Source organism: Panthera tigris, chromosome D2 (genome assembly GCF_018350195.1).
Source record: "Panthera tigris isolate Pti1 chromosome D2, P.tigris_Pti1_mat1.1, whole genome shotgun sequence".
Classification (NCBI taxonomy): domain Eukaryota; kingdom Metazoa; phylum Chordata; class Mammalia; order Carnivora; family Felidae; genus Panthera; species Panthera tigris.
In genome coordinates this window covers 22,869,484-22,891,057 of record NC_056670.1, presented here as the reverse complement: position 1 = coordinate 22,891,057, position 21,574 = coordinate 22,869,484, and the positions used below count along the sequence as shown (strand labels likewise).

Here is a 21,574-nt window from a genome sequence, read left to right as displayed (position 1 = left end):
TTGTAAAATATATTAAATATCTGTCATTTGTATCATATTATTTTGCCCATATTAAATAACCTATGTTTTGCATTTCAATGACCAACATTTGAGATTACCTAGAAATGGAAAATAATATTTTATTTACTAAGCATGAATGCAGTTTACTAATCAATTCTCACACTAAAAACCAAAATTCCCAATGGGTATTCATTTCTTTAAAAATGGTAAGATCATCATGAGATACTTGTTTAAATATCTGTGAAATTTTTTAATTGACTGACTAATACTTATAAAGATATAGATAGTAAGCAGTATGGCCAAATCACAGATCACCAGGATTTCTAGCAGGATTTGCAGGTCCTGAAGGTAAAGAGCATCGTGGGAAAAGGCCTGTCAGTGTCATTTGCCTGCTCTTAATATGCCTTCTCTTCTCAGATTTCTCTTCCAGCCAGTACACCTGTCATATTTTCTTCTCAGTAGTAAATCACCTCTATTTCACAATATTTGTAAGATCTGCAAATGACAGACACTGACAGGATCATTTTCTGTTTGTCCATTATGGTCCACAATACCCTAACATCCGGACGACAGGCCTACAGAAATCTTATGAGACATTATAATCAAGAACATCACATCATTCCCACTCTCTACACACTATAGTCAATGAGGTTTCCATTATTAGAGCAACATAACTTTTGAAATGACTGATTATTCAAAACACGTTTTAGGAACTTGTGTCTTAGATATATCTAACTAGAATTCTAAGTAAATAATTTGCTGTAGAAATCAATGGCCTTAAGAATGAGATGTACATATACTAGAATTGTTGCCCATAAATTCAGTTTTACTCGCATTTTTAGGCAAAATATATGAAATCAGAGTATTTAGTATAGCTTCATATCTGATAAAAATCCCAGGTAGATGGCTTAATACTCAGGATTTCCAAAATATTAAAATGTATTAATTATTAATATTACAAAAAATACAACTTATCCTTGTCACAATGAGACAGAAGACTTAAAGGTTATTGTGCATATTGAAAGTTTTATGAATGAAAACGAAAAGAAGCAGAAGACAGCATATGTTAAAGGCTGCTTTTAACAATAAATCCTTACTCTCTCTTAACATTAACACATTGATCTGAAACACATTTCTCCCACAAGGAAGATAGCTGAGCAGTGTAAAAAGTCAGTTGTTTGAGAATTTTCATGTTCCAGACTCTGGATGGCGATATATATAATTATATATACACATAATCTCCAGAGTATATATATTTGCGTGACACAATAACTCTTTTTTAAAAAGTTTAAAATTTCTAATAGCATTTCATGGCCATTTATAGATGCAGAACTAGAACTGTTCTAGATTTGGTTGTAATATTGAAGTGCTTACTGTTGAACTCCATTTATGTCTTCTGTTAGCATTTCAGTGATTTGAGCAGCTGAAAGAAAATCTGGAGACAGAATCTTTTCATGCTCCTGGAATTCAGCATCTCTCTACCAACAACAACAACAAAAAAGGTGGAATGAGTTATTTCAATCACATGTTCTACATATTACTCCAATGATATGAAAATTTGTTCTGTGTTCTAGTTGCAATAAGAAATAAAATTTAAATATGACAGTCTTCCAGATAATCATTTTTCTCCTCTGCTTTCAAGTAATGGTACCTCTCTTCTGAAAAGTTGAATTTCTAGTTAATTTGTCTTTTACACATATTTAAAACTGGGTGATGGCTTTCAGTTAACAAACTTCTTTATGATAGTTTGGCTATCATAAATATGATATTTATGGCTATCATAAGTAATGCTGCAATAAACATAGGGGTGCACGTATCCCTGTGAATTAGTGTTTTTGTATTTTTTGGATAAATACCCTGCAGTGCAATTACTGGATCATAGGGTAGATATATTTTTAATTTTTTCAGGGACCTCCATACTGTGTTCCAGTGGCTGCACCAGTTTACATTCCCCCAGATAGTGCATGAGGGTTCCTTTTTCTCTACATTTTCACCACTTGTTATTTCTTATATTTTTGATTTTAGCCATTTTGAGGTGATATCTCATTGTAGTTTTGATTTGCATTTCCCTGATGATGAGTGATGTTGAGCATCCTTTCATGTGTCAGTTGGCCATCTGGATGTTTTCTTTGGAGAAATGTCTGTTCATGTCTTCTGCCTGTTTTTAATGGGATTATTTGCTTTGGGGGTATTGAGTTGTATCAGTTCTTTATATATTTTAGATACTAACCTTTCATCAGATGTCATTTGCAAACATCTTCTCCCATTAGTATTTTGCCTTTTAGTTTCAGTTAGTTTTGTTGATTGTTTCATTTGTTGTGCAGAAACTTTATTTTGATGTAGTCCTAATAGTTCATTTTTGCTTTTATTTCTCTTGCCTCAGGACATATATTTAGAAAAATGTTGGTATGGCCAATGTCAGAGAGATGACTTCCTATGCTCTCTTCAAGGATTCTTATGGTTTCAGGTGTCATATTTAGATCTTTAATCTATTTTCAATTTATTTTTGTGTATGGTGAAAGTGGTCCAGTTTCACTCTCTTGCATGTATGTGGCTGTCCAGTTTTCCAACACCATTTGTTGAAGAGACCGTCTTTTTCCCATTGTACATTCATTCCTCCTTTGTTGAAGATTAATTGGCCATACAATTGTGGGTTTGTTTCTGGGTTTTCTGTTCTATTCCATTGATCTATGTGTCTATGGTATGCCAGTACTATGCTGTTTTTAAGTACTACTGCTTTGTAATATAACTTGACCTGCAATTGTGATACCTCCATTTTTTTCTCTTTCAAGATTGCTTTATTTGAAATCTTTTGTGGTTCCATACAAATTTTAAGATTGTTTATTCTAGTTCTATAAAAAATGCTGTTGGTATTTTGATAGGGACTGCATTAAATCTGTAGATTTTTTGGGTATTACATACATTTTAACATTGTTGTTCTTCCAATCCATGAGTATGGAATATCTTTCCATTTTTTGGTGTCATCTTTCATTAGTGTGTTATAACATTCGGAGTATAGGTCTTTCACCTCTTTGGTTAAGTTTATTCCTAGATATTTTATTGTTTTTGGTAAAATTGTATATGGGATTGCTTTCTTAATTTCACTTCCCACTGCTTCATTATTAATGCATAGGAATGCAACAGATTTCTGCACATTGATTTTGTATCCTGTGACTTTACTGAATTCATTTATCAGTTCTTATAACTTTTTGGTGGTGTCTTTCAGATTTTCTATATATATAGTATCACATCATCTGCAAATAGTGGGTTTTACTTCTTCCTTACTAATTTGGATGTGTTTTATTTCTTTATGTTGTCTAATTGCTGTGACTAGGACTTCCAATACTATGTTGAATAAAAGTGGTGAGTGAACATCCTTGTCTTGTTCCTGACCTTAGGGGAAAAGCTCTCAGTTTTCACCATTGACTATGATATTGGCTGCGGGTTTTTCATATAAGGCCTTTATTATGTTGAGGTATGTTCCCTCTAGACTTACTTCGTTGAAGTAGGAATAGATATTGTATTTTGTCAAATACTTTTTCTGCATCTATTGAAATGATCATATGGTTTTTATCCTTTCTCTTATTGATGTGATGTATCACATTGATTGTTTTATGAATATTGAACCACACTTGCATCCTGGGAATAAATCCCACTTGATTGTGGTGTATGATTTTTTAATGTATTATTGGATTCAGTCTGCTAATATTTTGTTAAGGATCTTTGCAAATTTATTCATGAGCGATAGTGGTTGGCAGTTCTCTTTTTTTTTGGTGGTGCCTTTATCTGGTTTTGGTATCAGAGTGATTCGGGCCTCAGAGAATGAATTTGGAAGTTTTCCTTCCTCTTGTATTCTTTTGGTACAGTTTGAGAAAAATAGGTGTTAACACTTCTTTAAATGTTTGGTAAAATTTGCCTGTGAAGCCATCTATCTGGTCCTGGACTACTGTTTACTGATTACTGATTCAATTTTATTGCTGGTAATTGGTCTGTTCAAATTTTCTATTTTTTCCTGTGGCAGGTTACATGTTTCTAGGCAATCCAACAAGGAGATGACCACCCAGCAGTGACCAGCCTGCCACATGCCTCACCCAGATAAGCTGAAAACCCAGTGCAACCAGGGGTAGCAGGGCCACTTCTTTATTCTAAGAGTTTTGGTCAACAGGATTGGCCACCAATCCTCAACACAATACCAACATTCCAGAACTGCCATGAGGACACATCTACCCAGCACTGGAAAAGAAAGAAAAAGGGTTAGAAGCTGAAACTCTATTGTAGGGAAAGCATTTGGTGGATCGAATGTGCTGCTTATGGCGAGAACTTCCCAGAGAGTCACCAAAGGGCTGATCTTCCCCTCATATGTGTCTTGGTTTCTCCCAGTGACAGTCTAAAACCACTGTGGGGCTCGGAGCACTGGATGATCAGTTTTACGTGTGCATCCCAGGCAAGCCAAAAATGAATTATCATGGGGGAGATCTCCTCTATGGGACTGACACTTCCCTCAGTTCTGAGTCATCTAAGAACACCTTCTGGTGGGAAGGAGCAAGTGTCCTTTGTCTTTGGAGCTAAGTGAATCAGTCTCTTATTCTAGCTAACAGGCTTAAGAAAAACTGTCCAAGAGCTGAACCAGAGTCTTATGATTAAAATGAGACTAGGTTCAGGGCCAGCTAAAGAAATTTAGAACACAAAGAGAATAGGAAGTGACAACAGGTCCCCATATCAGTTCTCCCAAGTTTTCTTTTCCCCAGTGAATAGATTCAGAGAAGCACAGAGGCAAAAATTGCATCGGCATTAAACCAACTGTTTCCCAGAGGAGGAACTTACTGATCCTCAAAGGTCAAATAAGCGGTGCTGTGCAGACTTAATTTGGGGGTACAACTGTTCCTCTGAGGGTCCCCTCATAATCACCAAGAAGATTCAGGCAGCCCAGGTCCAAGGAACCCAGAAGTGGACCATTCAAGTGGGTCGTTGGCTTCCCACAGGATGGAAATCAAACACAAACCAAGAGGAAGAACAGAGTTTAGACAGAGAGACATAGAGAGAACATATAAACAGAGAGACACAGAGAGAACAGATACAGACAGAGAATCTGGAAAACTCAGAAAGGAAAGGAGCATGAGTCCTATCTTAGTTTGAGTATTCTGGATTTTTTATGGAGGACAATGGTCTGGAATATGTATCTTCTTAGGCATCCAGGAATCGATAAAACAAGAATGAGTCAATTTACAAACTTTAAAAAATATCTACATATTCCTCATTGTGCTTGGGCTTCAAGAGGAGGCAAAGAAAAGTAAAACAAAACAAAACGAAACAACTTGTTAGCCTCACTATCTTAACGTCTAGTGGAAGGAACAAACCAAGGGTGACTTTAAGACAAGAAAATAAAATGAAAAGTGAGCCATAATAAAGGAACAAGAACAGAGACAGACCAAGGAAAGCCTATAGAGAGGAGGTCCAGAAATGGACGTTGGTGAGATTGGGCAAGAATGATTCCCCAGGTGGATGAATCGGCAACAGGATACTTGGGGACTGGTTCTATAAATATCAACTAATTCACACAGTGGTGTCATGGATACAAGTCAGGGACTAGTTGGATCTAAGTGGGAAGTGGGCATTGGAAACATATTGTGGGAGACCTCAAATTTAATAATTAAATAAATATTTGCTGATTACAACATGCAAGATACTGCACAAGAGATCACAAATATTTTAGACCTTGGCTGGTCAAAGAGTGATAGGCTGAAGAGTTTGTTTTTAATAATATAGGGAATAAGGAACCCATGAAATTTTTTAGCAGTCAAGTGACAAGATAAAATTGTGCTTTAAGGAAAGGCAATTTGTAGGAGGGTGAAGGACAGACAGGAGCAGAGAAAGGACTTAGAGGAGAGTTCAATGAAAATGTTTTTGAACTTTTCAGGAATGAGGCATCAGACTGCACTGGGTTCCTAGCAGTGTGCATGAAAAGAAAGGGGTGAATGCAACATATTATATATGGGGGACTACAAGAGGCCAGAATGAATAGAGGGTATGAGTTTTTGAAATAGATGACTGAAAGAGAAAGGCGATGATTCTTAGGGCCTCCAATAGCACCTATGCCACCTTTGTATGACCAGGCAACCTCTGTGAGTAGAGGATGTGTTAAAAGGTTTAAGGCTGATACAGCCCTGCGTCTAAGTGCACTACTTGTGAATACAGTAGTTTCACCTCCTGTTCAACCCTCAGCCATGTCCTGTTGTTCAGAGTACAGTCTGTAAGAACCATACGTGGCACTCTCATTACACCAATAAAAATGGAAGCATCAGAAGATGATGCTGGTTTTAAGAAGGCGACGTGATGAGTTTGATTTCAATGGTTGAGTTTAAAGTGGAATATGCATATCAAAGAAGAAATGCTTAGAAGGTAATTAGAAATGGTAGACTCAGAAAGGTCAAGTTTTAAAATGTTGCTTTAGGAGTCACTCCAAGTGTGAGGATGGATCAAACTGCCTAGAGCCAGAGCATGAGGAGAAGAGCTGTGAATGGGGGATGGAAGAGGTGATGGAGAAGTAGAAATAGGAAGCAGCAGCTCCACAAAAATCAAGAATTGTGAGATTAGGAGGGGTGGGGGAGGGAGCAAATGTTTTCAACGCAACAAATGGTTAATTATCCTTCCGTGTGAATGGGTTCCAATAAATAAGAACAGCAACAAAATGCTTTGCTATAGTTAACAAGATAACATCCCACATTTTCCTTATTTCTTTTCAAGAGTAGAAAAATCCCAAAGCTAACACTTATTGGGAATGGTAATCATCTTAATGTTTGTAATTTAATATTAAATTATTGTATTTTTATTTTTAAAAATCTAATTCAGACATACAATAATGTACTTTATTACCTATCTTTTTGTAACCCAGGGTTAGCAATTTAAACTAGGTCATTCTATTAGATTATATACTCAATAAGAAAAAAATACTTTTAGTACCTAATATAATATCTTGCAGCTAGTAGGCCCTCAGATACTTGTAAATTGAGTTATATGCACTCAGTTATTGGATAGGACAGCATTTTAGTCTGTAACATATGACTATATATTTGTTAAATGTTTGTTGGTTATGTTTTTTATTATTGGCAGTAAAGTATAATTATTCTTGTACTGTCAACTCCATTAGACTGTAAATTTATCAGGGACAGTCATTCAATCTTTTACTTCTTTTTAGAATTCTGCAGATCCTAGTCATATCAACATAGGTTGTTAATCAACTGCCTGAATTCATCTCTATCATCTGATGCCATTATAGGTGAAGGAGCATGATGAACAGTAGGACTTGGGACTTGGAGGGCTCATGAGGCTTTGACTACTGACTAATTTTGTGACTTACAGCAAGTCATTTGAACCTAGGTTTGAGTTCATGTTAAATATCATTATGATATTTTAACAAAGATTGCTGTCATTATTAACAAATAAAAATATGCATGAAAAGTACATTGTACCTTTAATAAATTTTATTAGATGTGAAAATGTTCACACAGACATTAGAAGAAAATAGGTCACACAAGAGCTGTCTGAAAGAGACTACAACAATCTTAAACCTTTTTTACAATAATAACTCTCGTTAAGATGCTCAATATTAGTGTCTCTCTTTTTGCTAAAACTCGACAGCTTACAATAATCATCTTGTAGGAGGGCTTGCCTCTGGTTTTGTTGTTGTTTTCTTTTGTTTTAAATTGAATTCCTGAACCTATTTTAAACTATAACTCTTTTTTTGTTTGTTCATATGCTGCCTTGCACTTGAAAGAATATAAGGTGGTAAAAAAATCTTTAATCTTTCAACACATATATTCTGACTTATAAAAATTAAAGATACAATAGAAAATTCATGAATAGCCTAATAAAAATGTGGATATATAATTTGGTTTTCTCTGTAAAATTACATCTCTGACTAGAAAAATATGTAAGCTAAACTTCACTGTAACTCATTTTACTCCACCACCTGGTGGATTTTAGCAATTATTCCAGAAGCAATAAAATTGTAAGCTTAATATTATTTGCCAGATAATCTTGTCTCTGAATTTTTTCTCTAACTCACCTAAAATTTCCACATTGTATATATGTCTTTCTTCTAGAATTAAGCTTTCGGGGCATCTTTCTACACATCACTGGTAGTATTCTCAAAAGATTCTTAATAAATGTTCATTAAAAGAAGGACAACACAATTCATCAAACATGACTAAAGAGGGGTTTCACAGTCCTAGAGAACATAGACTAGTCTGCAATTTCCACACTCTGAAAGGCTCTCTTCAAGCATGAAAATAAATGTACTAAGAAGCAGCACTGTGTTGAGTGATGTCAGAGCCTAAGGCAAAAGGAAAACTCAGTAGCTCTGATGCTGTCTTTATGTAAAATTTTGATCCATTATGGGCTTTTTGTATTAACTTTCAATTTTTAAAAAATGCCTTCAACTAAAGTTCATCTTGACTACTAAATTTTGGCATTCCTAAATTTTGTGCCCAAGGAGACTGCCTCACTCACCTCACTAGAGTCCAGGCCATCCTAAGGAGCCAATGTAAGAAAAAGAAAAAAATATATATTTTTAAATAATAGATGAAAGAAGGATAAGTCAAAACAAGAACTAGATATTTAAAATAATGAATAAAATAGGCAAAAACCTTTGGCAAATGTGATTAAAAGAAAAAATAACTATATGCCACATTATATGGAAATACATTTGGAAATTATAAGACAATGGGTGATTTCCTAGAATATAGAAGTTATCAAATTTGAGCAGAGGTGAAAAAGGCAATGGAACTGACCAAATTAAACTGGATGTCTACTTTTTAAAAAGTCACCATGCCCACACAGTTGTACACTTGAAGTTCTACCTAACAATCAGGAACACATAAATTCTGTTAGTCTAATAATTACAGACTGTAGACAATTTATTTTTAAGCAGTCAGCATAGTCCACACAGAAAAACCTAAACTAGAGCAAAATGGAAATTATAAACCAAAATCATTAATGAATTCAAATGCAAATATTTTAATTAAAATATTATCTTAGAAAGTTGTGTCCAACAGTGTACTCAAAGAAAAATAAGCTGTGACCAAATAAGGTTAATTTCAGAGATGCAAGGATGGATCATCATTAACAACTGTAGCATATTTTTATGTCAGATTAAATGATTAAAATGGTATAATTATATAAGTAAATAATGAGCAAGCATTTGCTGGAATTCAGCAGCAAAACTCTTAGTAAAACATAAATAGAAAAAAAAAAAACTTAAACACAAAAATAATTGTTTGCCAAAACATCAGATTGAATGGTGAAAAACTGAAGTCATTCTTATGAAACCAGAAACTAAAAAGGGATCTTGGTTAGTAACATTATTGTAATTCAACACTCTACAGAGAACCTAACTAATATAATAAGAAACTAAATATGTGTCTTAAATATTGAAAATTAAGAAATAAAAAATCTTTATTTGAAGATTACAGGGTTGCATACCTAAGAAACCTGACATTGTACTAACATGGTTTGAGTTAATAAGAAATTTGATAAGATGGTTACATAACATAAATATATAAAGGCCAATGGCTTTTCTCTATATTAGAAACTAATCAGAAATGGAAATGGTAGAAACTTGATTAAACTATACTTAGTTATAAATATAATAAGAAAGATATAGACCTAAAGAAGTTATAAACTTTATCAAAAGTTTAATAAAAAGGCTTAATAAAGGAGATACACTGGAAAATTTCAAATTAAAAAAATTAAATCCTTCCCACATCATAAATGTAATATGATGACAATTTTGAATCTCAATTGTATCATTCTGGAAACTTACAAAATAATTTTTTAAAATTATGCAAGAATACATACATCTTCAAAAAGGAAAATAATGAGTGAAACCTTTCCAAATTAGGTCACTGGAAAAGAAAGGATATTAAAAATATAATAATGTACAATATATATAAGTTTTTGGAAATTCAAAAATACATATATATATATATATATATATATACACACACATATATACATACATATACATTTATACACATACATGTATACATATATATGTTTGGATTCTCTATTCTGTTCTACTATTCTGGCCATCCTTGCATTTATTCATGTGTATATACACATGTGATAGTGACAGTCCATTTTCGATGGAAAGAGAGGACAGTTTATTTAGTAAATGAAGCTGGCATAACTGATGGTTCATGTCTAGAAGAAGATAAAATTAGATCCTCATTTCAAATATACCAAATATATCTATCAAAAATTCATTTTAGTGATGTTAAAGACATAACTGTAGTAAAATAAAACTTTTTTTTTATTTATTTTTTTAACGTTTATTTACTTTTGAGACAGAGAGAGACAGAGCATGAACAGGAGAGGGGCAGAGAGAGAGGGAGACACAGAATCTGAAACGGGCTCCAGGCTCTGAGCTGTCAGCACAGAGCCCGACGCGGGGCTCGAACTCACAGACCGTGAGATCATGACCTGGGCCGAAGTCGGACGCTTAACCGACTGAGCCTCCCAGGCACCCCGTAAAATAAAACTTTATATGTTAGAAAAATATTAAAGTTTACTTGCATAACCTTAAAGAGCTGAAGAGAGGAGAAGCAGGACTTTTAAAATAAGAGAGGAAACTCAAAGACCACTGGTAAAAAGAAAGACAAGCCCAAATGTCTGTCAATATCTCCAAACCCACAGCCACTATTCCCAGAGGTTCTAAATGTTTTATAAATAATACTACTGCATATTAACATTTTGAAGAACATTAGTACTATCTTCTCAACAATATTTTAAAAAGCAATATTTTTGGCATCCCCCCATGGTCCTGCTCAGGTTTTCCCATGGTATGTGCTAAAAATAAATATCTCTTGAGTGATACAGAAATTGCAAGACCCTGATCATCTTGCTGCTCAAGTTGAGCCCCAAGAGTTTCTCTCTAACCTGTTGATGATGCAGTGAAGGCTGCTTTCAAGGTCTGTAGGGAGATCACCTAATGTAGAGAGAATTGTCTATGGCCTTCTCCTGGACATGTTGAAGATCTCCAAGACAAGTAACACTACCTTTCCACCCAAGATTATGTAAGTGCCCTTACTTCAGTAAGTAAGATAAAGTCTCGAAGGCACTGAGTAAATGTCATCCATTAGGAATGGGGTAACACTCAGAGACATAATTCAGAAGAAGCAATTGGGCAATAACCATTTATGTTTTCTTTTAGGTCTCCAATGTGAGTTGAAGTATAGTCCTTTTATGTATATACTACTTAAATGATTATATTTCCTAAACAGTATTTTTTTTAAGATACTAAGAAAGTCAGTTTATGTATGAACAAGCTACTGATAAAAGACTAATGATTACAGTCTAAGTATTCATTTATAAACTCATTTATGATTTAATTTATAAATATTTATAAACACCTTTCATTTTCAGATCTATACATAGCAAACATTTTCAGATTTTTGTCATTTTTGTCTAGTCTTATGAATTTACACAGGTATTTCCAAAACATTTAGTCTTATCTTCTAGAGGGAGGCATTTACTCCCATGTTACTAAAGAAACTGGAATGTCGAATTCAAAAAGTTGGCAAAAATAGTTTATGCAGTGTTTACAGAAAAAAAAAAAAAAAAATCCTGGACCTGCATCTCATGCCTGCTTGTTCACAGTATCTCAATAGATTTTGGTTTATGATAAGTACCTTCCTTGGAGTATGTGAGACCACCTGTGATTTTAATTAGTTATCATGTTTTACTGAGTGCCTACTATGTGATCAGGATAATTGATTGTTTTTATTCTAGGTACTGACAACACATAAGTCTGGAAACCTCAAACTACTGGAAGCTTATGCTTTATTTTTGATCGACTTGGCGAAAAAGGAAATATTTCACTAACTGTTTGGCTCAGATGACTTAGATGGTCTACTGGCTAAGTCAATTTGGATACAGAATATATTAGAAATGACACCATAAGGGACTAGGTCTTGGGGGATCAACTCTGGAAAGAATCTGAGCTGAGCTGCTTTTCAGTATCTAACTGAAAAGCAGTAGCCTTGGGAACAGACTCAGAGAGGTCTTTGCCATCTTTTCCATCTGCCCCCTAAAACACATTGTGGGCACCAGTGGGCTGCAGGCAGGCCTTGTCACTCTAATGAATGCTAGCTGGATGGATCAGCTGGCTTCTCTGTGACCTACAGGAACTCTGCTTTCATTAGAATGGAAAATGGCATTCCTACCAAGCAGCACATCATATGCCTGTTCCTTTCAGTACAGGCTAAGTGAGTACAGCTAAGTGAGTTCAAATTCCATCTAGATTTCTTCAGTTTGTTACTAACTAAAAGACTGAGCATTTTCTGAATTGCTTATTACAGGGAATACCTGCTCCTCCAGGAAATTAACAAATGTGCCCACTGACAGGTGCTAACATGGCAGATAATCATCTAAGGTCTATAACTAACTCATTCATCTGACCCAACCAAAAAAAAAAAAAAAAAAAGGTGATTTTTTTTTTTCATGGAGTATTGCACTTCTTTGCATCTTTAAAAACGATTTCTTTTTTTTTTTTTTTAAGTGCAGATTCATTAGCCCCAAATTTATCAATCTTCTTGGAAAGGACATATCTACATGGATAAACAAGTATATGCAGTGTACAATGCCAAATGAGCATTTTCTTAAGTAAGTTTTTGTATATATTTAAGTAACACTATTTAATTGGGAAATTTCCTCTGCCACTTTTGAAACTGTTATTACTTACATTAGAGGTCACAAGGGAGTAACTAGCTTAGTAACCAGTTTACCACATTAAAATGTGTTTTTAATATATGCTAATTTCAAAAGGCTCATAGGAGAGCCAGCATGCTTTAGCGGTCTGCATACAGTATTCAGAAGAATCTTGATTGGGAACAACTTGTATATATCTCTGAAGCCAGGCACTAAATTATTGACTCCGTGTTTCCTCATTTATAAAATAGCAGCTAATACTTATCTTCTGAACACAAAAAAATGTTATTTAGACTAATAAGAGAGTTGAGCATAGCAATGTTAATTATAACATTATTATGCACCTTCAGTCTTAAAAAAAAAACAAAACTGAAGACAAACTTCATAGAACAACATGATGGACTCAGTGCATGAAGATTTAAACTTTTTTTTTTTTTAGCAGTATCTGGCAAAGCAGATATGTCCTTAATTAAAATCATAGGATACTAAGCTTATGAGTAATTAAAGTTACCTAAAACCCATTTATTATTGAGAGTTGGTGTTGGGAGGGGTCTAAAGATAAACCTTTTCTTTTTAATTTTTTTTTTTCTTTTAACACAGGAAACCACTGGGACCCAAGGAAGTTAAATAACTTTCCTAACGACAAGCTGATGCTGTGCAACTAAGCCATAAGCAGAAGGTCGATTTTCCAGCGTCCCTCCTTTGTCCTATCATGTGTTTCTTTATTTAGAGAAGTGATAAAATAACCAGGGAGACACCAAGCCCTGGCCTTCAAATATTAATCTACCAACAATGAAGAGTTATTATTCCATGACATCTTTGAACAGTAAGAACAGTGATCATTGCAAAAAAATCAGTAGAACTTTCCAAAAACGGACTGGCCCATTTTAGATTCCAAGATCCCCTTTCAAGTGCAGAGAAGCGAGAGAAGCGCGCCGTCGTGAGGTCGCGGGGACCCGAAAACGTCCAAGGGAGTTATTTCTACAGTTTCTACCCGAGGGCACATCGCGCGGTCTGTGGCAGGGCTCGGGGGCGCGGGGCGGTGCCTCAGTGATCCCCGCCTGTCTTTGGGACCCCGACGCCGCCCTAGGCCAGCTCTCAACCCGACCTCATCCCGTGCCGCGCTCCCAGCCCGGGCGCTGGGTGCCTCCCTGGGGGCCGACCTCAGCCGCGGACCCTGCGGGCCCGGGGCGTGCACTCGGGGGGTCGCGGGTGCGGGGAAGGAGCGGCGTACCTCTAACTCCGGTGTGGTTCCCGCCGGGGTCGTCGCCGCGGGGGTCGTTCCCCCGGGAGTAGTCCCCAAAGACATCGTCCTTAACTCGCCGCGGAGTTGCGGCCTTTCGTCGCCTAGGCAACCGGGGCGGGGCCGGGGTCTGGGTTTGGGGAACAGATTCATCTGCGAAGCGGCTTCCGGGTCGGCAAGAGGGCCCCTCTGGGAAAAGGCAGGGGCGGGGCCGGGGCGGCCGGAGACCCGGGTCCCGGCTGCTGCGGGCAGCTCTGCGAAGTGCCCTCACAGCAGAGCTTTGAATCATCGGGTAGAGAGACAGACTCCTTCCTTTTAGTAAGAGTGAAAGCAAGGGGGGGAAGGGGGGGGGGGGGGGGAAAGAAAGGCAATTTAAATGGCAGTATCTAATGCTAACATAGCCAGTTCTCAATAAATACTGAAATGAGACATATTGGAACTTGATCATTGATTGGCATTGAGATTTTACTGTATTGGTATTGAGAAATTACTGTAATTTTAAGGTGTTATTGTCACGTTTAGAAGGAGAAAGAAGTGTCGTATTAGAGATACATATTGAAAGATTTAGTGTTGATGGGATGATAGAATGTATGCATTTACTCCAAAATAATGAGGGAGGAGGGGTTTGGGTCATTGAGTGAAAGTAGAGTAGATGAATCAAGACTGGGTACGTGGAGGAGAGTGCTCATTACACTACTTTTTCTATTTTGGATACATTTGAAGTTTTCAATGATAAAAGTATTTAAAAAATAATATATTAATGGCAGTATTCATATTCTTCTCTGAATGACAATACCTGCTTTGAAAATCTACCTTGTATTTACCTGCGTGGAAGTTGCTATGCAGAAAGTTTCCTGTAAAAATCAGACATTTTTAAACAATTTTTTTAAGGTTTATTCGTTTTTTAGAGACAGAGACAGAGCATGAGGGGTAGAGAGAGAGGGAGACACAAAATCTGAAGCAGGCTCCAGGCTCTGATCTGTAAGCACAGAGCCGGATATGGGGCTCCAAACCACTAACTGTAAGATCATGACCTGAGCTAATGCCGGAAGCTCAACCAACTGAGCCACTCAGGCGCCCCAGAATCAGACATGTTTTTAAAAAATGTTTTGGTTTTCCCATCTGTAAAATGATATAATAACAGTGCCTGCCTCCTAGCCTTACTGTGAGGATTTAACACGTTAATATATGAGAATGTTTAGAACAGAGTCTGGCACCTGTAACTGCTAGATATTATTAGGATTACCATTAGTTTGTATTATATTTCTCTTGACTTTAGTCCACACTGTGCATAGCTGCCAGGATAATATTTCATTATGGGCCTCTTATATTTGCCCATTGCCTTTCAGGTCAAACTGAACACGAGCATAGGCTTGTGAGAATTGTGCCCAAAATTTGTACTATCAGTCCATGTTCATGAATTCTCTTGTTTTGTGTATGTTCGGCCAATGTTTCAAGTGGATTGTAGTGTCTTGATATTTTCATCCCTAAAGAAACTGGTTTAGTTCTTAATACAGAGTAGTCATTCAACAATGTGTTTATGACTTCCAACCCCATTTAAAAAGGACTACATTAGAACTTCCGCAATTAGTGAAAATATAGTCAATTTATAGTGATTGCCAGAGTTAATACAAGAACTACCACCTCGCAAACTCATTACAATGCTTAATTATCTGATTGTTTCCTTATGATACTACTTCAAAGAAACTGAAAATAAAAAGACACCTTCTGCTAGGTGAGAGCACTCCATGTTCTTTAAATTTAGCATTTGGTAGAGTGCTAAAGCATTGATTTCTCTAAACTGCATTTCTAGTTTCCTCAAAGACTTGATTTATTTTTCTGGCCTTTAATTGTCTTGCTATTTCTTTGACAGTTTTTAGGTTTTCTGTGCCCCTTTTTTTGGACTAGATGGATACTCCATTAAAGATGGAATCAATTTTCACAGAGATGGGAGAGTTCCCTCAGAGAGGGGAAAATTGTTTTCTAGGAATTCCATTTTTTACTATATTTAATGGTGTAATTTATTGGAGAAGTCATTTCCGAGGAGGTAATTTAATTTTATGGGACACAAAATTTTTTGCCCGGTAAGGAGTGGTGTTGAAAACCCATTAGCCTGAAGGTTACTTTTCATCTGCACAAGTTGAAGCTGATTTTAGCCTCCTACTTCTTTTGTAGGGAGGTGGCCACAAGGAAGACAAATCTCAGTAGGTGATGCGTTTTCTTACATGGAAAGGTCAGTTAAGTCTTCCTTCTCAGGTCTCTTTTGAAGATAAAGGCTTCTAACCAAAGGCTGCAAAATTCCATTTTTTATCTTATTGTTATAGGATGGAAGAGAAAAGGAAACCTATGGGTCTTATAGTTTACAATTATTGTTTGAAAAGACCTTTGACTTTTACCACATCACAGCGAAATGTGGGATAGCTTGATACCGTTATTTTGATCAGTTGGATCGGCCCCTGTTCTCATAAAAGTATTACCATCCATATACCTGTAAACCTGAGTGGAGCACATGTTACAAATAGAATCAGTTTTTTTGAAGAGAGGCATTTTCATAATTTTGCCAATTCAAGTTTTGAATGTTTAAAAGACACCATACTTTTAAATACCTGAGAAACAGGGGCACCTGGGTAGCTCAGTCAGTTAAGCCTCCGACTTCAGCTCAGGTCATGATCTCATGGTTTGTGGGTTCAAGCCCCATGTCAGGCTCTGTGCTGACAGCTCAGAGCCTGGAGCCTGCTTTGGATTCTCTCTCTCTCTCTCTCTCTCTCTCTCTCTCTCTCAAAATAAATAAATGAATGGGGCACCTGAGTGGCTCAGTCGGTTAAGCATCCGACTTGGGCTCAGGTCATAATCTCATGACTGGTGGGTTTGAGCCCTGCATCAGACTCTGTGCTGACAGCTCAGAGCCTGGAGCCTGCTTCGGATTCTGTGTCTCTCTCTCTCTTTACCCTTCCTTCTCTCATGCTCTGTCTCTCTCTGTCTCAAAAATAAAGAAACATTAAAAAAATAAAATAAATTAAAAAATAAAAAATAATACCTGAGAAACATTTAGGAAAGGACTAAATAATGCTCTGATGGATGTTGATGGTCTAGTGTGGTAATATATGGCAGTAAGCACTGACAGTGAAATGTCCGCTGTCTTCTTACGGTGGGGAAACATGCCTACTCCGCTTTTCATGGTGCCTGTGTTATTGGCTCATTTTAGGTATGAATGAAGTTCTTTAACAAGAAATGAAATATCACTAATGTTATTAATGACATGTTAGTAGTTCAAACAATGTGATTCCTGAGGTCTTCAATCTGTTAACACTTGTGATAGTCTTAAGTAGATCAGGCTGGAAAAATTCCAATTTGTCCTTTAAATGGTTCTGAGATACCACAAAGTTCTGCAGATGGAATTTAGATAACACATCGTATCTTAGCCTTGAATACATTATAATTGTTAGATGTAGAAAAAGTATAAAATGCATTTTAATTTGTAATTGCCTTCATTCTCTGTTACATATTTAGTTTTAGCCTAGAAAGTATTCCAATAGCTAATCAATTTTGAAATATGTTTAATTTTCTTAACCTTTACCTAATCCTCAAATCTGGTCTCCTCGTTTCAATCAAGGGCCTTAATCTGTTCAAATCATACGTGAGAACATTTTAAAGCCTAATAAAACACGTTTAGGAGATGGCATAGTAAACCTACCATAGTAGTATGCATTCTAGGACTAACTATGGAGGGGTAATGGTTTCCAATAAACAGTTGGTACAATTTTGACATTGTTCACTACCTGCAACTTGTCTTCAAGACTCTATACTCTCCATATACTCTATGCTCCAGGCCTGGGTATATCTGTTATCCTCTCTTCAATTATTCCCTTCATAGTGGACCCTTATGCTCTTCAAATGAAAACACCAAGCCTCTTTTCCAAATCAGAAAATACTCTCTTTTCCTAATCCAGAGACCTCTTTAAGATAGTTTTAAAACTTGTTCTTTTTCTCCCTGATCAATTTATTGAAAGAGTAGGATCTTACTCTTATCTCTCTTTAAACCACTCCATGCCCTTACTTCCCTTACTCTCCTCAAGCTGTCCCCTCAAGGGCTACCATTGGGCTCTGTCTTCCTTGGTGTGTGGGTATTCTCTGTTTGCCCTTTGTATATACTCTTTTCTTTCCCCAGTTGGTCTTGTGCCCTGGAAGTCTGACCATTATGGATTGCAATAGCTGGATTTACTACATCCTTTGCCCTCTGACTTGTGGTTCAATTTGGCCAGTGGAAACACCAGCAAGAGGTTAGAGGGGGGAAGAGTGAGGTGAGGGTCATTTATTATCCCCTATTTTTTCCCTGTAGGATTGTAGGTTGGGGGTAGTACGTTCCTACATGAAAGGACGTCAAGACCACAGCCCATCCCTTAGCTTCTCCAGAGCTACAGCTCTCTCTGGGTTTTAGTAATGAGCTCCCCTTGCCCCTCAGGCCTAGGAGAAGTGATGCCTCCATCCTGCTGCCAGCCCCAGGGTTCTTCCCCATCCCTTGCTTGCTTCCCTTATGTCTTCTGCCCACATGTTTATTAATAGCTCCTTTACTAAACTTTCCTCAGTTCCCACCTTTTGCCATCTGTTTCCCTCTGGTATCTTCACTGATATCAGCAAAAATTAACTCCAGAACATTTAACACAGAAGACTAAAGCCTGGCTTGCTCAACACCATTGTTGTCCACCACTTAGTTGTTTCCAAGTGAGCAGTGTCGTCTATAAGAAATCTCAAACAATTATTTAGGTAGGACTGCAACCCACCCTCACCCATTCTCTGCCTGAAGGAGCTACACCCAAGTTCGACTACCCTCAGGATTGATGACAAGCAGGGGAGAATTGTAACTACCCATGGACCTGTGTCATCTATGTCCTAAGCAGCTGTCCGTCTCAGCAGCATGTAAACTCCTCGTGTCCTGCTCTCTCCACGAATGATAGGAAGCGTGGGGGAGGAGTAGTACCTTCTTCTTCTCTTCATGCTGATCCTGGCATTGGAGGTTTGACCTTTCCTAATAAAACCTCCCATGCCACATGCTATGGCATTCATCTGGAATCCAGGAGAGGCACACCAGGCAGGGGAGTGTGCTTGTGAGAATGCATGTGGTTCACAGATTCACTCGTTGCAGCACATTTAGACTTATAATCTGTACTTGCACACAAATCCTATTAATTATTTTCATTTACAAATTGTTTTTTTTATGGTAGTATTTATGTTAGTAGTTTCATCATTCCTTTTATGCTTCAGTGAACTACTTTTGAAGCATCAATCCGTAATGGTGGACTGGTAATCTAATGCAAAAAAATCAAGTTAAACCTAGACAATGACAGACATAGTAAGCGAAATGCCCATGCTTTAGCTGACAGAAACTGTACCCTGTTTCCAGAATGTTGGCCAAGGCAGCCTGACCCAAATTCATAAAGTACAAACAGAATCTCTAAACACATGATTTGAGTTAGCCATAAAGAATTTTTTTAAAAATCGAGATTCATCCCCTATTTTACATTTGTAAAATCTGTATGATCCAAATAGTTGCATTGATGTTTTTCCCTTCTAAAACTGCCGAAAGGTGACTGGGTGCCACTTAATTATTGGCAGGGGGTTCCATTACTCGTTCAATGCATTTTTGAAAAGACTTATCCTGAGGGATTCTAGGAAGTGCCTTGACTGGGCAGGCAAGCATTGCCTCCTTCTCTGCACTACCTCCCACCCCATCCTACTTTTAAATATAGCAAGTCTAATTTTACCTGTTTTACATAATAGCTGTCTTATAAATTTTGTTAGAAGGAAGGATTGCAGGCCTGAAAAAATTTGAAAGCCACTAGGTAATCTCTAAGGAATCTTCGTCTCTGAAAATTCTATTACAATATAAGTTCCCAAAGCATTCTTTGTCTAAAATGTTCATTTTGGCAAATAGACAATATTACTGTCATCAAACACTTTTGATGTATATTCATATTTATGATTTTAAGACAGTAAAATAACATGCATGATCTCATTTAATCATCAGGATCTACTATGACAGTATTCTACACAGCATTGCTTTTGATAAAGGAAATTATTTCACAGGAAAAGAAGCATGGCAGTGGGCCCACACTCATTGGTCTTAACAATGTTCCTCCTCATCCTCAAGTAGAGGGTTTGATGGAACAGTGGAACTCAGTTACTGAGTTTGAAGATACCAACTAGGTGTCAGTAGCTGGCAGGGCTAAGGTATCCTCCAGAAGGATATATATGCTCTGAATGAGCATCCAGTACATTGTGTTATTCCTTCCATAGCTAGGATTCATGCGAACAGGAATCCAAGAGTGGAAATGGTAGTGAGAACATTCACTATTACTGCCGTAATAATCCACTGGTAACATTTTCACTTCCTGTTCCCATGACCTTCTGCTCTGCTGGCCCCCAGGGTCTTAGTTCCAGAGGGAGGAATGCTTCTACCAGGAGACAAAACAATGATCCCATTAAACAAAAGTTAAAACTGCCACCTGACCACTGTGAGCTTCTCATGGCCCTAAATCAACAGGCAAAAGAGGAGTTACAGTGTTGGCTGGAGTCTCTGATACTTAACACCAATGGGAAATGGGGTTTCTTCTGTACCATCGAGGTAAAGAAAAGTATGTCAAGTATACAGGAGACCCCTAAGTCCTCTCTTAGTATTATCATGCCCTGTGATTAAGGTCAATGGAAAACTACAACGAGCCTACGCAGGCAGGGCTACTAATGGCTCAGTCTCTTCAGGAATGAAGGGTCAGGTTACCACACCAGGTAAAGAACCATGACCCAGCTAAGTTACTTGCTGAAGGCAAAGGGAATACATACTGACTTAGTGGAAGAAGGTGGTTATAAATGCCAACTATGACCAAGGGTTAGTTTCAGAAATAAAGACTGTAACTGTCATGAGTATTTTCTCCTTACTTTGTTATGAATATGTTTGTGTATGTGTGTTTTCTTTCCTCTCTTATGTAACATAAGATGTGTTCACTTTAATACATCATAGTATTTATGTATTATTAATTTTACCTCAGGGTATTGAAGTGACAGGAAATCAAGGAGAAGACTAAACATCACTCCAGGGCTTTACCTTATTTTCTGGAGAAGGGGTTGGTGCATTTTCACCAACGCAGGATAGTTGTATCATGTTAAACAGAATTATGACCATGTTATTTTCTTTATTTGGAGGTTAAGTATGGTTTAAGGAGATGCATACAGGTGCCAGCTGACAAGGGGTGAACTTACCATGGCTAATTTTATGGACTGCTTGACTAGGCCACAGAGTGCCCAGATATTTGGCTGAGCATTATTTCTGAGTGTGTCTGTGAGGGTATTTCTGAATGGGATTACATCTGAATCAGTAGACTGAAAAAGGTAGATTGTCTTTTCTAATGTGGTGGCATCATCCAATCCCAAGAGGGCCTGAATAGAACTAAAAGGTGGAGGAAGAAAAGAATTTGCTTTCTCTTCCTGGCTGTTGAGCTGAAACGGTCTTTGTTTGCCCTCAGACTCAGAGGAGGAGTGACACTATTGGCCTCCCTGGTTGTGAGGCTTTTGGACTTGGACTCCACCTCTGGCTTTCCTAGGCCTCCAGCAGCTTGTGGACATCTCAGTGTC

At 37.2% G+C, this 21,574-nt stretch overlaps 1 protein-coding gene across 4 annotated transcripts in view; it reads right to left on the bottom strand.

The window, feature by feature from the left end:
* Window positions 1-14,199, bottom strand: part of CABCOCO1 (ciliary associated calcium binding coiled-coil 1) — a 124,835-nt gene extending 110,636 nt beyond the window's left edge. Inside the window, exons 1-3 of one of the 4 annotated variants that reach the window (XM_042960320.1) lie at window positions 13,940-14,199; window positions 8,509-8,529; window positions 1,375-1,478 (exon numbers count right to left, since the gene is read on the bottom strand). In XM_042960320.1, the coding sequence (XP_042816254.1) occupies window positions 1,375-1,478; window positions 8,509-8,529; window positions 13,940-14,101 (287 nt within the window). In that variant the 5' untranslated portion in view covers window positions 14,102-14,199. Of the gene's footprint in view, window positions 1-1,374; window positions 1,479-4,091; window positions 6,821-8,508; window positions 8,530-13,939 lie in introns of those variants that run through there. The other 3 variants (XM_042960319.1, XM_007095789.3, XM_042960318.1) reach the window with 3 other exon arrangements.
* Window positions 14,200-21,574: the final 7,375 nt, after the last annotated feature.